This window comes from Hyperoodon ampullatus, assembly GCF_949752795.1.
Source record: "Hyperoodon ampullatus genome assembly, chromosome: 4".
NCBI lineage: Eukaryota > Metazoa > Chordata > Mammalia > Artiodactyla > Ziphiidae > Hyperoodon > Hyperoodon ampullatus.
This window is the reverse complement of record NC_136917.1, coordinates 41,657,474-41,673,481: the sequence shown is the minus strand read 5'-3', so window position 1 is coordinate 41,673,481 and position 16,008 is coordinate 41,657,474. Positions and strand designations below refer to the sequence as shown.

General features: G+C 41.6%; 1 protein-coding gene across 5 annotated transcripts in view; it reads left to right on the top strand.

The window, feature by feature from the left end:
• The window catches only part of CYFIP2 (cytoplasmic FMR1 interacting protein 2), a gene marked incomplete at its 5' end in the record, with an annotated part of 114,963 nt that overhangs the window by 45,453 nt on the left and 53,502 nt on the right, over positions 1-16,008 (top strand). For all 5 annotated transcript variants that reach the window (XM_079701926.1, XM_079701925.1, XM_079701927.1 and 2 more), the window contains 2 exons: positions 1,486-1,594; positions 9,127-9,246. In XM_079701926.1, coding sequence (XP_079558052.1) covers positions 1,486-1,594; positions 9,127-9,246 — 229 coding nt within the window. The remainder of the gene's footprint in view (positions 1-1,485; positions 1,595-9,126; positions 9,247-16,008) is intronic.

Here is a 16,008-nt window from a genome sequence, read left to right as displayed (position 1 = left end):
GTCACTTCACAAGTGTCTGGATTGAATTGCATGGGGTTCTAACAGTGAGCTGGACTTCCAGCTTCTCTAAGATACTTTTCAAGTATGCTGGTCCATTGTCTGTGTAAACAAACTCAGACTTGTCAAACCCTGGGTCCTCTATGTATTTAATTTACAAAATCTCATTATCTGAAGTAGGAATCTTAATCTATATCCCTCCTTATAAGATCTGTGGTTTGTCAAAGATACGGGAAGTTGGGGGAGATAGCGAGAAGTTGGGAGAGTCACAGAGCACAGGAGGGACAGAGTGGTCTAGATCATTGCTGTCCATCAGAAATATAATGCAATCACCAATGTTGGGTCACAGATGTAATTGTGAATGTTTTAGTAGCCATATTTTAAAAATTAATTTAATACTATATTTTATATAATCCATTATATCTAAAATATTATAATTTCAACATGTAACCAATAAAAAGTTATTAAGGAAATAGTTTTCCATGTTTTTTTCCTAAGTCTTCAACATCTAGTGTGTATTTTATACTAATAGCACATCTCAGCTTGGACCCGCCACGTTTCAGGTGCTCAGTAGGCTCACCTGGTGGGTGGCTAATGTATTGGACAGTGTAGATTTAGATGATGTCACTTTCCTGCTTAAAAACTTTCCGTGGCTTCAATTACATCTAGAAAACATCTAACCTCCTTACTGTGGCTTATATCATCCCACATGGTCTGGCCCCTAGACTAACTTTATAAATTCATTTTTGCACCATACTCTCCTGCCCCTTATCTACACTGACCATTTTTCCTTTTTCTCAACGTACCAAGCTAATCATGCCTGAAAGATTCTTCCCCCAGATCTTTCCATTGTTAGCGTTTAGGTCTCTGTCCAACAGAACCTCTTTAGAGAGGCTTTCCCTGACCTCCTAACACCAAATGATCCTGTTTTATTATTTTCAGAGCACTTATTACTCTGCAATCCCTGGCTCAGTGTAAAAGGTCATAATAGAACATCTAATTCATGGGATTGTTGTGAGATTAAAAATGACTCTCCACATGTACGTGTATGCCTGGTGAATAGTAAATACTATGCAGGTATTTACTATTATCTGAAATTATTTTATTCCTCTGCCTATTTATTATCAGTCTCTCTTTACTAGAACATAAGCTCCATAAGGACAAGAACTTTGTATCCTTGGTACCTAGAATGTTTCCTGGGATATACTAAGCAGGGACTCAATTGCTTTTATGGTGAATGAATAAAAGCAAGAAAGCATCTCAACTTCTGTGTTGCGTGTCTTTAACGCGGAAATTCTATTTCACATATTGAGCTTTTTGGGCTGAAAAAAATTAGAAGAACTTTGCTCTAGATCAGAAAAAAATATTTAAAATATATTAGATAGCACGTCATGAGTAGATCCTGTGGTTTGAAATACACATGGCTGGGTGATTGATCACCATTCACCGTCATGTTTACTGGCCTTATTTCACTTTTATCCCTTCCAGTGTCCTGTTGGATAAACGTTTTAGGGCTGAATGTAAGAATTATGGAGTCATCATTCCATACCCACCATCCAACCGCTACGAAACGCTGTTGAAGCAGAGACACGTCCAGGTATGGTGAAAGGTGGAATGGGCAGGAGAGAGGAACTGTGACGTTAGCCTAGACATTGGAAATCAGGACTGCTTACCATCTTCCCTGGGTATTGCCCCGTGTGGGCTGCTGACCATGGATATAACACCCCCTCAGAATCTTACAGTCAAGAGGCATTGGGCTTCCTTTGGTTCAAGTTCTAGGCTTCTCAGCCCAGCTGCCATTCACCTCTGATGAGTAGCGGCCACCTTTGTCCTCCCATCATAAGCTGCAGCCCACCTCCTTCAGTCGGGACTAATGTTCAGAAATGGGTAAATCTACCCCTGAACAGGGCCCATTATGGTTTGTTTTTATGGAGTTAGTCTCTGTTAACATTTGACCCCAGATGTAGAGGAAATTCTGCCAGGAGCTAGAAACATATCCCTGCTTAAAGATGTTCACGTGAGCCTGGCAGACAAAAATAAGAGATGCTCCAGCAGACCTTGCATCCTACTCCCAAGCCCTGCTGTCAGCCACACAGTGTTGAAATGGCCTTCATGCTGTGACCTCTGTGTGCTTATCCGGTGGTTCACGTGTTTGTGGAGAAGACTTGGGTGAAGGGAAGCAGGGCTGAGACTGAGAAGATGCCCTGGATAAAGAGGAGAGGATTTACCCTGGAAACCCTGGATATTCCCATTGCTCTGAGAAATCTAAGAGAAATGGAGAATCATAAGAGGAAAAAACATTTTCACCTCTGCCAACAGTAAGGGCTCAAAGAGAGTTTTTCCTTCAGCCTCTCAGAAGATTACAGCTATCAGTTACCAGTGCAGCTAGAATTAGTCACAGGACATTAAACCTGAGGGCTCTGTGTGTGCTCTAAGGAGCCTTAGTCAGTTGGTGGAAAATCTCTCCCAAAAGGGAAGCAGAAAAAAATAAAATAGTTGAGAATAACCCTTGGGCACCTAGCAAAGTGCAGTGCACACAACAGGTACAAATAAATGTTTATTGCTATCTATGTACCATCTGCAGTAATGCCCAAGTGTACCCCAGTGGAAATTATCCTAAGCTATATTTTCCAGCCTGTAGTCAGCCCTTCTCCTCGTGCTTTTAAATTCATCCCCATAAAGGTACACGGTAGGCCCTCGCTGCGGGGACTGCTTCTCCCTGGTGACTCTGAACTGGGGCACAGGACGGATACAGGAAGAACTTCAAGGGTAGATTCAGGATGTCAGCAGTGCATGGGGTACCAGAGTGTGTCCTGAGCCTCTTCCTACAGTCTGAATGCATCGTATTTTTCCTCAACTTCTTTTTTAATATATCTTTATTGGAGTATAATTGCTTCACAATACTGTGTTCCTGTTGCACAACAAAGTGAATCAGCCATATGCTACACATGTCCCCATATCCCCTCCCTCCCATCCTCCCTGTCCCACCCCTCTAGGTCATTGCAAAGCACCGAGCTGATCTCCCTGTGCTATGCTGCTGCTTCCCACTAGCTAACTGTATTACATTCAGTAGTGTATATATGTCAAAGCTACTCTCACTTTGCCCCAGCTTCGCCCTCCCACCCCATGTCCTCAAGTCAATTTTCTGTGTCTACCTCTTTATTCCTGCCCTGCAACTAGGTTCATCAGTACCTTTTTTTTTTCTTTAGATTCCATATAAATGTGTTAGCATATGGTATTTGTTTTTCTCTTTCTGACTGACTTCACTCTGTATGACAGACTCTAGGTCCATCCACCTCACTACAAATAACTCAGTTTCGTTTCTTTTTATGGCTGAGTAATATTCCATTGTATATATATGCCACATCTTCTTTATCCATTCATCTGTCGATAGACATTTAGGTTGGTTCCATGTCCTGGCTATTGTAAATAGTGCTGCCATGAACATCGTGGTACATGTCTCTATTTAAATTATGGTTTTCTCAGGGTATATGCCCAGTAGTGGGATTGCTGGGTCATATGGCAGTTCTATTTTTAGTTTTTGAAGGAACTGCCATACTGTTTTCCATAGTGGTTGTATCAATTTACATTCCCACCAGCAGTGCAGGAGGGTTCCCTTTTCACTACACTCTTGCCAGCATTTATTGGTTCTAGATTTTTTAATAATGGCCATTCTGACCTGCGTGAAGTGATACCTCATTGTAGTTTTGATTTGCATTTCTCTAATGATTAGTGATGTTGAGCATCCTTTCATGTGTTTGTTGTCAATCTGTATATCTTCTTTGGAGAAATGTCTATTTAGGTCTTCTCCCCATTTTTGGATTGGGTTGTTTGTTTTTTTGTTATTGAGCTGTATGAGCTGCTTGTAAATTTTGGAGATTAATCCTTTCTCAGTTGCTTCATTTGCAAGTATTTTCTCCCATTTTGAGGGTTGTCTTTCTGTCTTGTTTATGGTTTCCTTTGCTGTGCAAAAGCTTTTTAAGTTTCATTAGGTCCCATTTGTTTATTTTTATTTTTATTTCCATTTCTCTAGTAGGTGGGTCAAAAAGAATCTTGCTGTGATGTATGTCATCTAGTGTTCTGCCTATGTTTTCCTCTGAGAGTTTTATAGTGTCTGGCCTTACACCAAGGCCTTTAATCCTTTTTTTTTTTTTTGCGGTATGCGGGCCTCTCACTGTTGTGGCCTCTCCCGTTGCGGAGCACAAGCTCCGGATGCGCAGACTCAGCGGCCATGGCCCCACGGGCCCACGGCCCCACGGGCCCAGCCGCTCTGCGGCATGTGGGATCTTCCCGGACCAGGGCACGAACCCGTGTCCCCTGCATCGGCAGGCGGACTCTCAACTACTGCGCCACCAGGGAAGCCCCTTTAATCCATTTTGAGTTTATTTTTGTGTATGGTGTTAGGGTGTGTTCTAATTTCATTCTTTTACATGTAGCTGTCCAGTTTTCCCAGCACCACTTATTGAAGAGGCTGTCTTTTCTCCATTGTATATTCTTGCCTTCTGTATCAAAGATAAGCTGACCATATGTGTGTGGGTTTATCTCTGGGCTTTCTATCCTGTTCCATTGATGTATATTCTGTTTTTGTGCCAGTCGCATACTGTCTTGATTACTGTAGCTTTGTAGCATAGTCTGAAGTCAGGGAGCCTGATTCCTCCAGCTCTGTTTTTCTTTCTCAAGATTGCTTTGGCTATTCAGGGTCTGTTGTGTTTCCATACAAACTGAAATTTTCTGTTCTAGTTCTGTAAAAAATGCCATTGGTAGTTTGATAGGGATTGCATTGAATCTGTAGATTGCTTTGGGTATACAGTGATTTTCACAATGTTGATTCTTCCAGTCAAAGAACATGGTATATCTTTCCATCTGTTTGTAGCATCTTTAATTTCTTTCATCAGTGTCTTATAGTTTTCTGCATACAGGTTTTTTGTCTCCTTAGGTAGGTTTATTCCTAGGTATTTTGTTCTTTTGGTTTCAGTGGTAAATGGGAGTGTTTCCTTATTTCTCTTTCTGATTTTTCATCATCAGTGTATAGGAATGCAAGAGATTTCTGAGCATTAGTTTTGTATCCTGCAACTTTACCAAATTCATTGATTAGTTCTAGTAGTTTTCTGATAGCATCTTTGGGATTCTCTAAGTGTGGTATCATGTCATCTGCAAACAATGACAGTTTTACTTCTTCTTTTCCGATATGGATTCCTTTTATTTCTTTTTCTTCTCTGATTGCTAAAACTTCCAAAACTATGTTGAATAATAGTGTTGAAAGTGGACAACCTTGTCTTATTCCTGATCTTAGTGGAAATGGTTTCAGTTTTTCACCATTGAGAACGATGTTGGCTGTGGGTTTGTCATATATGGCCTTTACTGTGTTGAGGTAAGTTCCCTCTATGGCTACTTTCTGGAGGGTTTTTTATCATAAATGGGTATTGAATTTTGTTGAAAGCTTTTTCTGCATCTATTGAGATGATCATATGGTTTTTATCCTTCAATTTGTTAATATGGTTTATCACATTGATTGATTTACGTATATTGAAGAATCCTTGCATTCCTGGGATAAACCCCACTTGATCATGGTGTATGATCCTTTTAATGTGCTTTGGATTTTGTTTGCTAGTATTTTGTCGAGGATCTTTGCATCTATGTTCATCAGTGATATTGGTCTGTAGTTTTCTTTTTTTGTGACATCTTTGTCTGGTTTTGGTATCAGGGTGATGGTGGCCTCGTAGAATAAGTTTGGGAGTGTTCCTCCCTCTGCTATATTTTGGAAGAGTTTGAGAAGGATAGGTGTGAGCTCTTCTCTAAATGTTTGATAGAATTCACCTGTGAATCCATCTGGTCCTGGGCTTTTGTTTGTTGGAAGATTTTTAATCACAGTTTCAACTTCAGTGCTTGTGATTGGTCTGTTTATATGTTCTATTTCCTCCTGATTCAGTCTCAGGAGGTTGTGCTTTTTCTAAGAATTTGTCCATTTCTTCCAGGTTGTCCATTTTATTGGCATATAGTTGCTTGTGGTAATCCCTCAGGATCCTTTGTATTTCTGCAGTGTCAGTTGTTACTTCTCCTTTTTCATTTCTGATTCTACTGATTTGAATCTTCTCCCTTTTTTCTTGATGAGTCTGGCTAGTGGTTTATCAATTTTGTTTATCTTCTCAAAGAACCAGCTTTTAGTTTTATTGATCTTTGCTATTGTTTCCTTCATTTCTTTTTCATTTATTTCTGATCTGATCTTTCTGATTTCTTTCCTTCTGCTAACTGGGGGTTTTTTGTTCTTCTTTCTCTAATTGCTTTAGGTGTAAGGTTCAGTTGTTTATTTGAGATGTTTCCTGTTTCTTGAGGTAGGATTGTATTGCTATAAACTTCCCTCTTAGAACTGCTTTTGCTGCATCCTATAGGTTTTGGGTCGTGGTGTTTAGATTGTCATTTCTTTCTAGGTATTTTTTGATTTCCTCTTTGATTTCTTCCGTGATCTCTTGGTTATTTAGTAGTCTGTTGTTTAGCCTCCATGTGTTTGTATTTTTCACAGATTTTTTTCCTGTAATTGATATTTAGTCTCATGGCATTGTGGTCGGAAGAGATACTTGATATGATTTCAATTTTCTTAAATTTACCAAGGCTTGATTTGTGACCCAAGATATGATCTATCCTGGAGAATGTTCCATGAGCACTTGAGAAGAAAGTGTATTCTGTTATTTTGGATGGAATGTCCTATAAATATCAATTAAGTCCATCTTGTTTAATGTATCATTTAAAGCTTGTGTTTCCTTATTTATTTTCATTTTGGATGATCTGTCCATTGGTGAAAGTGGGGTGTTAAAGTCCCCTACTATGATTGTGTTACTGTCGATTTCTCCTTTTATGGCTGTTAGCATTTGCCTTATATATTGAGGTGCTCCTATGTTGGGTGCATAAATAGTTAAAATTGTTATACCTTCTTCTTGGATTGATCCCTTGATCATTATGTAGTGTCCTTCTTTGTCTCTTGTAATAGTCTTTATTTTAAAGTGTATTTTGTCTGATATGATAATTGCTACTCCAGCTTTCTTTTGATTTCCATTTGCATGGAATATCTTTTTCCATCACCTCACTTTTAGTCTGTATGTGTCCCTAGGTCTGAAGTGGGTCTCTTGTAGACAGCATATATATGGATCTTGTTTTTGTATCCATTCAGCCAGTCTACGTCTTCTGGTTGGAGCATTTAATCCATTTACATTTAAGGATATTATCGATATGTATGCTCCTATTACCATTTTCTTAATTGTTTTGGGTTTTTTATTGTAGGTGTTTTCCTTCTCTTGTGTTTTCTGCCTAGAGAAGTTCCTTTAGCATTTGTTGTAAAGCTGGTTTGGTGGCCCAGCACCACTTATTGAAGAGGCTGTCTTTTCTCCATTGTATGTTCTTGCCTCCTTTGTTGTAAATTAGGTGCCCCTATTTGTGTGGGTTTATCTCTGGGTATTCTGTCTTGTAGCATTGATCTATATTTCTCTTTTTGTGCCAGTATCATACTGTCTTGATTACTGTAGCTTTGTGGTACAGTTTGAAGTCGGGGAGCCTGATTCCTCCAACTCCGTTTTTCTTTCTCAAGATTTCTTTGCCTATTCGGGGTCTTTTGTGTTTCCATATCAATTGTAAAATTTTTTGTTCTAATTCTGTGAAGAATGCCATTGGTAGTTTGATAGGGATTGCATTGAATCTGTAGATTGCTTTGGGTAGTCTGATCATTTTCACCATATTGATTCTTCCAATCCAAGAACATGGTATATTTCTCCATCTGTTTATGTCATCTTTGATTTGTTTCATCACTGTTTTATAGTTTTCTGAGTACACTTCTTTCGCCTCCTGAGGCAGGTTTATTCCTAGGTATTTTACTCTTTTTGTTGCAGTGGTAAATGGGAGTGTTTCCTTAATTTCTCTTTCTGATTTTTCATTGTTGGTCTATAGGAATGCCAGAGATTCCTGTGCATTCATTTTATATCCTGCAACCTTACCAAATTCATTGATTAGCACTAGTAGTTTTCTGGTGGCATCTTTAGGATTTTCTGTGTATAGTATCATGTCATCGGCAAACAGTGACAGTTTTACATCTTCTTTTCCAATTTGGATTCCTTTTATTTCTTTTTCTCCTCTGACTGCTGTGGCTAAAACTTCCAAAACTATATTGAATAAGAGTGGTGAGAGTGGACATCCTTGTCTTGTTCCTGATCTTAGTGGAAGTGCTTTCAGTGTTTCACCATTGAGTATGATGCTTGCTGTGGGTTTGTCATATATGGCCTTTATTATGTTGAGGTACGTTCCCTCTATGCCCATTTTCTGGAGAGTTTTTATCATAAATGGGTGTTGCATTTTGTCAAAAGCTTTTTCTGCATCTATTGAGGTGATCATATGGTTTTTATTCCTTAATTTGTTAATGAGGTGTATCACATTGATTTGGGTATATTGAAGAATCCTTGCATCCCTGGGATAAATCCCACTTGATCATGGTGTATGAGCCTTTTAATGTGCTGTTGGATTCTGTTTGCTGGTATTTTGTTCAGGATTTTGACATCTGTGTTCATCAAAGAATAACACAGTAAACACACAGATATATTTTGTAGCCAGATTCATGATTATTCATATTTTAACCACATTTGATTCACTTTCTTTTACTCATGTATGTGTTTTTTCTCTCTCATAAATATAGTAAGTGTAGTTTAAATATATGTTTATAGTATATATAATTTTAAAAACATATTTATATATAAATATTAGGTTGACCAAAATGTTCGTAACATCTTACAGAAAAATACCAAATGAACTTTTTGGCCTACCCACTATAATAAAATATATATTTTAATATACGTACTTTTTTCTTAGCCTTTTGAGAGTAAGTTGGAGATACATGACACTTTACCGCTGATACCTCAGCATGTATCTCCTAAGAACAAGGACATTCTTTCATCATCCAAATAGAATTATCATACTCAGGAAATTTAATAATACTATTTTCTTCATAGAGTCCCTATTTGTCCTGGTCATGTTCTTCATGATTTTAGTACAATTTCCTATCAATGCATTGCATTTAGTTGTCCTGTGCTTGTGCAAACAAACTTTAAGTAACCTTGTATCTCTCCCTCTGTCTCTCTCTCTTCCGTGCAGCTGTTGGGTAGATCAATTGACTTGAACAGACTCATTACCCAGCGCATCTCTGCCGCCATGTATAAATCCTTGGACCAGGCCATCAGCCGCTTTGAGAGTGAGGACCTGACCTCCATCGTGGTAAGAGATGGGGGCCCTTGTGAGTTCTGCTCTGGGACTCCTCAGACTAGAAGCCTCATTGGGGGTTGTTGTTAGCCTCGTTCTGAGCTAGTTACAGAGAAGCAATGTGTCTCTTTCTCATCTGAATGAGACAGGGAAAAAAAAAGATTTAAAAAGAGTAAGAATAATCTTACCTTCCTGGTTGCCTAGAGAATGGGAGTGGAGGGGGGATCTTGAAATCTCTAGAAATGGCCAGCCCTGGGGCACAGCTTCTTGTCCTTTAGGATTCTACAGCTCCAGAAAGTAGCTGGGTGGTCCTAACAAACTAGGGAAGGTTACACAGCAGCGTCAGCTTCGTGGGTGTGCAGTAGTATAGAGCCCACAGAGGCTCTTGACTGGTTTAATGCTTTGGTGTCACCATCTTGGAATTCTTAATCATCTTCTAACAAAGGTCCCCACATTTTCATTTTGTGCTGGGACATGCAAATTATATAGTTGTTCCTGATGCACAAGCATGGGACAGGCCTGCTACCTTCTTTTATTAATCAGCAATTTGAACTACTCTCTGCTAAGTCTTTCCAAGAATTAGAATAACTTGATTGATCAGTCTTTTGGTGAATCAAAGGAAGCTTTTAACGCTTCAAAAGCAGATGAGTAGAAGGAATGAGAGAAGTAGAAAATCACCATTAGAACACCACAGTAGTAATGGTTGCAGGCAAGATCCAGTAACAGATGCTAAAATTAGCGGGCAGAACTTTGTGAAGAGTATTTTATTATTCTCCTTATTATGAGGTTTCTAGAATAGTGAGATTTATAGAGACAGAAAGTACAATGGTGTTTGCCAAGGAATAGGGAGTTAGTGCTTAATGGGTACAGAGGTTCAGTTGGGGAGATTAAGAAGTTCTGGAGGTGGATAGTGGTGATGGTGGAACAACAATATGAATGTATCTAATGCCACAGGTACATTTTAAAAGGGTTAAAATGGTAAATTTTATGTCATCTGTATTTCACCAAAGTTTTAAAATTACTCAAAAATTTTAAAAATACTTAGAGAAGAAAAAGCATTCTTACATAGTCTCGAATTATCTCCTTCAAGATATTTATTAACTGCAAAGGGAAGAATACTAATTTTACAATGGGGAAATCTAGCAGACACCATCTTTTTTTTTCTGCAGAATACTTTTTATTATATTTATGTTTTCTCTTTTTCTTTAACATCTTTATTGGAGTATAATTGCTTTACAATGTTGTGTTAGTTTCTACTGTATAACAAAGTGAATCAGCTATATGTGTACATATATCCCCATATCCCCTCCCTCTTGCCTCTCCCTCCCACCCTCCCTATCCCACCCCTCTAGGTGGTCACAAAGCACTGAGCTGATCTCCCTGTGCTATGCGGCTGCTTCCCACTAGCTATCTATTTTACATTTGGTAGTGTATATATGTCCGTGCCACTCTCTCACTTCATCCCAGCTTACCCTTCCCTCTCCCCGTGTCCTTAAGTCCACTCTCTACGTCTGTGTCTTTATTCCTGTTCTGCCCCTAGGTTCTTCAGAACCTTTTTTTTTTTTTTAGATTCCATATATATGTGTTAGCATATGGTATTTGTTTTTCTGTTTCTGACTTACTTCACTCTGTATGACAGACTCTAGGTCCATCCACCTCACTACAAATAACTCAATTCCGTTTCTTTTTATGGCTGAGTAACATTCCATTGTATATACGTGCCACCTCTTCTTTATCCATTTGTAGCAGACACCATCTTAACCAAGCATGAAAGGTTAATATCACCAGAAATAAGGTATATTCATGTATCCCCTGATATGTATGCATAATGCATAATCTCAATCTAATCATGAGAATATATCAGATAAACCCAAATCAAATGGCATTCAAAAATGAACAATGCGGGCTTCCCTGGTGGCACAGTGGTTGAGAGTCCACCTGCCAGTGCAGGGGACACAGGCTTGTGTCCCCATCCGGGAAGATCCCACATGCCGCAGAGCGGCTAGGCCCGTGAGCCATGGCCGCTGAGCCTGCGCGTCCGGAGCCTGTGCTCTGCAATGGGAGAGGCCACAACAGTGACAGGCCCGCATACCACACACACACAAAAAAATGAACAGTGCTTTTCAAAAGCATCCATATCATAAAAGGCAAAGAGATACTGAAATCTGTTAGAGATTGGAAAAGACTAAGGAGACATGACAACTCAGTGCAATGTGGGATTCTGGATTGAACCCTAAAATGGAAAAAAAAATGGTGAATTTGAATAAGGTCTGTCATTTAGTTCATAGAATTGTACCAATGTTAGTTTCCTACTTTAGGTAACTTATGTAAGAGGTTAACATTGGAGAAACTGGGTCAGGAATATGCAGGAAGTCTGCAGTTTTCACAGCTTTACTGTAAGTCAAAAATTATTTCAAAATAAAAAGGGTTTTGTTTTGTTTTTTAATGGACAAAGTGGTTTTTTAAAAAGGGACTGGGACTTCCCTGATGGTGCAGTGGTTAAGAATCCCCCTGTCAATGCAGGGGACATGGGTTCGATCCCTGTTCCAGGAAGATCCCACATGCCACAGAGCAACTAAGCCTGTGCGCTGCAACTACTGAGGCCCGCATGCCTAGTAACAAGAGAAGCCACCGCGATGAGAAGCCTGCACACCGCAGCAAAATGTAGCCCCTCCACTCACCCCCACTAGAAAAGGCCCACGTGCAGCAACAAAGACCCAGTGCAGCTAAAAAATAAGTTAAAAAAATTAAATAGAAAAAGAAAGAAAGAAAGAAAAAGGGACTAAGAACTAGGACTCTAGCATCAGAAAGACCTTGGGGTCCCAGTCCTGGCCCCGCCACTTAACTAGCTGGGTGATCTTGGGTGAGTTGCTTATCTTATACTGCAAGCCTGTAGTGCACTGGAGGAAATATTAGAATCCACCTCATAGACTTGTCAAAAGGGTGAAATGAGATACTGCCTGGAAAGAGCTTTGCATAGTTTCTTGCACTTAATGAAAATAGCTTATGAAAAAAGAGAGGAACATAGAAATTTTGAGCTACAAATGAGGTGCTCTCAGGGTAGATTCTCAGAAGCATTTCCAAGAGAACTTGACCCAACTGCCCATCGAAGTACTGGGTCACTGACTTTGAGAGACTATGATATAGCACAAGTTCTTCTGGGAGATCTACTTTAAGAAATATTTTTCTTGGGCTTCCCTGGTGGCGCAGTGGTTGAGAGTCCGCCTGCCGATGCAGGGGTCACGGGTTCGTGCCCCGGTCCGGGAAGATCCCGCATGCAGCGGAGCGGCTGGGCCCATGAGCCATGGCCGCTGAGCCTGCGCGTCCGGAGGCTGTGCTCCGCAACGGGAGAGGCCACAACAGTGAGAGGCTCGCGTACAGCAAAAAAAAAAAAAAAAAAAAAAAGAAATATTTTTCTTTGCCAAATGTTAGCAGTGATTATCTCCAAGAGATGGGATTTTTGTTTTTATCTTCTTTGTTTATCTGTATCTTCTAGTTTTCCAGTAATGAATGAGCGTATCTTATGGAGAAACTGGTTTGGGGTTGTGTGTGGGTATCTGTGGCCTCTTCCCAGCCCTTGAAAGGCACTGAATGTTCTTTTAGCTGGGAACAAAATCAAAACAAACAGTGAAAGCCTGTGTTTGTCAGGTGAGGGCAACATCCCCCAGGAGAGTAGCCACTTACCATGAAGCCCATGAAGAGGAGAGCCCAAGGGTGCTCTCTCCTGTGGGGTCAGGAGGCCCCCACTGCCTTGGCTGAGAAGACTTCTGCCTCTTCTGAGAAACAAAGCAAGGGATATGCTGCCCTCAGCCCTTCCCTCCACCTTAGAAGCTCCATCTTGAGATAGGGGAGGGGGTGGCTTGATGCCCAGTTGGGAGGGTTGCAGAGATTTCATTGGTTGGTGGCCCTAATCATACGCAGCTGAGCAAGTAGATTCTCAGAGGGATCTGATGCCAAAGTTGAGAGCTGGCAGCCTGCAGGCTGTGTTTTGTTTAGGCTGTGAAGCATATTTGAAATTTGGAGCCAACACTTAACACTTGGAAGAATTCAAATAAAACTGCAGAAGCTCTGGCAACCTCAGACCAGCCTTCCCAGATAGCAGCAATTGCCTAGAAATGACTAGACTTTCCCATCGGCTGGGCTGGGCTCTCCTGGGTTTGCCGCAGGCCCTGTGGCACGATTCATTCATGGCATGACCTACCAGGCCTTGCTGTGCCTGAGTTTGAGACCCCTATTCTCCTGGCCCGCCTGGACTGCAGAGCTGGTTTAATGGCCAAGTGCGGCTGACACTCAAGTTTTCTGGTTCCCGTGGAAAAGCCCTTTCCACTACTTCACAGAAGTTGCCCGTTTGGGTGTTTTGTTTCCCCAGTGCTGCTTCTCTGTGTTGCCCCCCAGTAAACCGGCTTTAGTATAGAGAGCCGACATCCTCTCAGAAGGCACCTGGACCACCCCTGTGGCCTTCTAAACCTCTGTGCCTTGATGCACTGAGCCCTGCATCCCTCAGGCAAGTGCCCTCTTCTGATTGAAAGGCTGGAAGTACAGGGCTGAAGCAAAACACAGTTTGCATTACATAATAAAAACTCCTGGGGCATGGCGGAAGAAGTGGACCTACATTTCCAGCACCCCCATATCAGCGGAGGTGAGCACCCTCTCCTTCAGTCTCTGATGCACATCTGTGAGGCCGTTAAAATCACAAAACCTTAGAACAGGAATTGTTCAATCCCGGTTCCTCATCTGTAGCTCTCTTCATGGTAACGGCACCTCCATGTGCTGAGGGACTCAGTGATCTTAGAAATAAAATCATGCGCATTCATTGCATTTATTTATTTACTTACTTACTTACTTTTACTTACTTACTTACCCACCCTAAGTGAAGAGGAACAAAAATGCCATCCAGCTAGCTAGGCCCCAAGAGATGGAAGCAGACAGCTGATTCTGTATTTCCACCCTTCGTTTACTTCAAGGTGCACAGTGACTGGAAACGTATTCTTCCAGCTACCATTCCAGAATTACAGTCCAGATTTTGGCCTTCTTTCAAGAGACGGCAAGACCTGCCATCACTAAGCCCCATTCCGACGTAGCAACAAATAATCAGATGGCGTGAAGTAGCCGCTCCACCTTTATCTGGCAGCGGCTCTCCAATTTGCCACGGACAGCCCAGCCTGGGGCTCCCTCCTCCCCCCTGCTTGTCTCACTTACCTGCAGCCAGTTAAGGTTGCAAGCTTTGATACAGTATTTTGCCCCAATTTAGAGCCACAGAATCTGAGTTTCAGGGAGACGAAGCTCCAAGATTGGAAGCGTGGTCTGGGCCTACCACACTCTGGACCCCAACCAGAGTCAGAGGGGTCTTGTGGCTGATGAGAATAAAATTGAATCTCTGGTGTGAGGCCACCTCCTATGACTGTAGACAACTGGGCTCCAAGGCCCAGCTCTTACAGCTGGCCCTCTGACCATCCCACCACCCGGCCACACTCCGGGGAACTGCCTTTGCCGACGTTCTTTTAGCTTTTACGTTGTAAAGCCATCTTTACTTTTCAAAGGGCTTTCTCAGTCGTTGCTTCTTTATTCCAGGCAGCCGTGTCACAGGGGCCAAACACACGTGATTTGAGTCAGAAGACCTGGGATCACATCCTAAGCCCTGTTCTGTATTCACTCTATGACCCTGAGCGAGTTACTTCACCCCTCTGAGCCTCGGTTTTCCCCTCTGAAACAGGGGCAGTCATACCCATCTCAAAAGATGGCTTAACCACTACAGTATAGGAGTGTCCTAGAGCATCACAGAGATGCTTTCTGCCCAGGACTGTGCTTTGATTCTCTTTGATAGCAGTACAGCAAGGAACTAAAGCCAGCCCAAAGTATTTTGTCTGTTTTACTTCCTAGCAAGTGCAGTGACCTGCTCTGTCCAGATATTATCCACTCTGCTCCTGTTCTCTGCCTGAAGGTTGGATTCCAAACGACCAGGGCCCACAGCTCATGCACGTCCATCGTCCATAGCTTGCAGCCAAACCTTTGCCAACATGTGTAACCAAACCCTGTGTGACTGAGGGGCACAAGAGGAGTCCAGATGAGGGAACGTTCTGCCCCCAGCTGTTTTTTAAATGTCTATAGGATACAACTGTTAAGAATGTGAACTTTGGAGCCCAGCTTTCTGGATTTGAAGCCAAGTTACTGCACTTCTTAAAGCCTAGTTTCTATATGTATACAGTAAGAACAGCCATCATGCTGACCTTATAGGGGTTTTTGAGCATGAAGTGAGTTAACACATATAAAGTGCTTAGAATACTGCTTGGCATGTATTAGACTGAACCATAAAACATTACTAACATTAAATGGTGTTTGACCTAAAAAACAGTAGTTTCACATGGTCCAACCTAATTGTAAGTACTTAGTAGGTGGTAGCTCTTTTCATTGCTTTCTGCAGGGTGGAGATAGTGCCTCTGGTGATGGATGGATGTTCACAACTTTCTTTTACTTTACTTGCAACTCTGAGGGACAAGCTTTTTCCTTACTAACCTAGAAACTAGAGAGCAAGTAGTCATGCTTTTCTACCCAGGGGGGTGCAGACAAGGGATTTGCACATGGTCTGTGGTCCCCTTCTGTGGGCAGGCATGCAGCCTCCCTGGGCATGGTCTGGTACTTCCTTCACTCAGAAGAAGGGAATGTCGCCTACTACTGTAGCGGTCCTAGTCCCATGCTGGCCGTTATAAAGTTGTCTGAGGGGCCCTCACCTGCATGAAAGGCATCTGTCAGATAATGGTGTCTGCGTGCAAGGTGCGT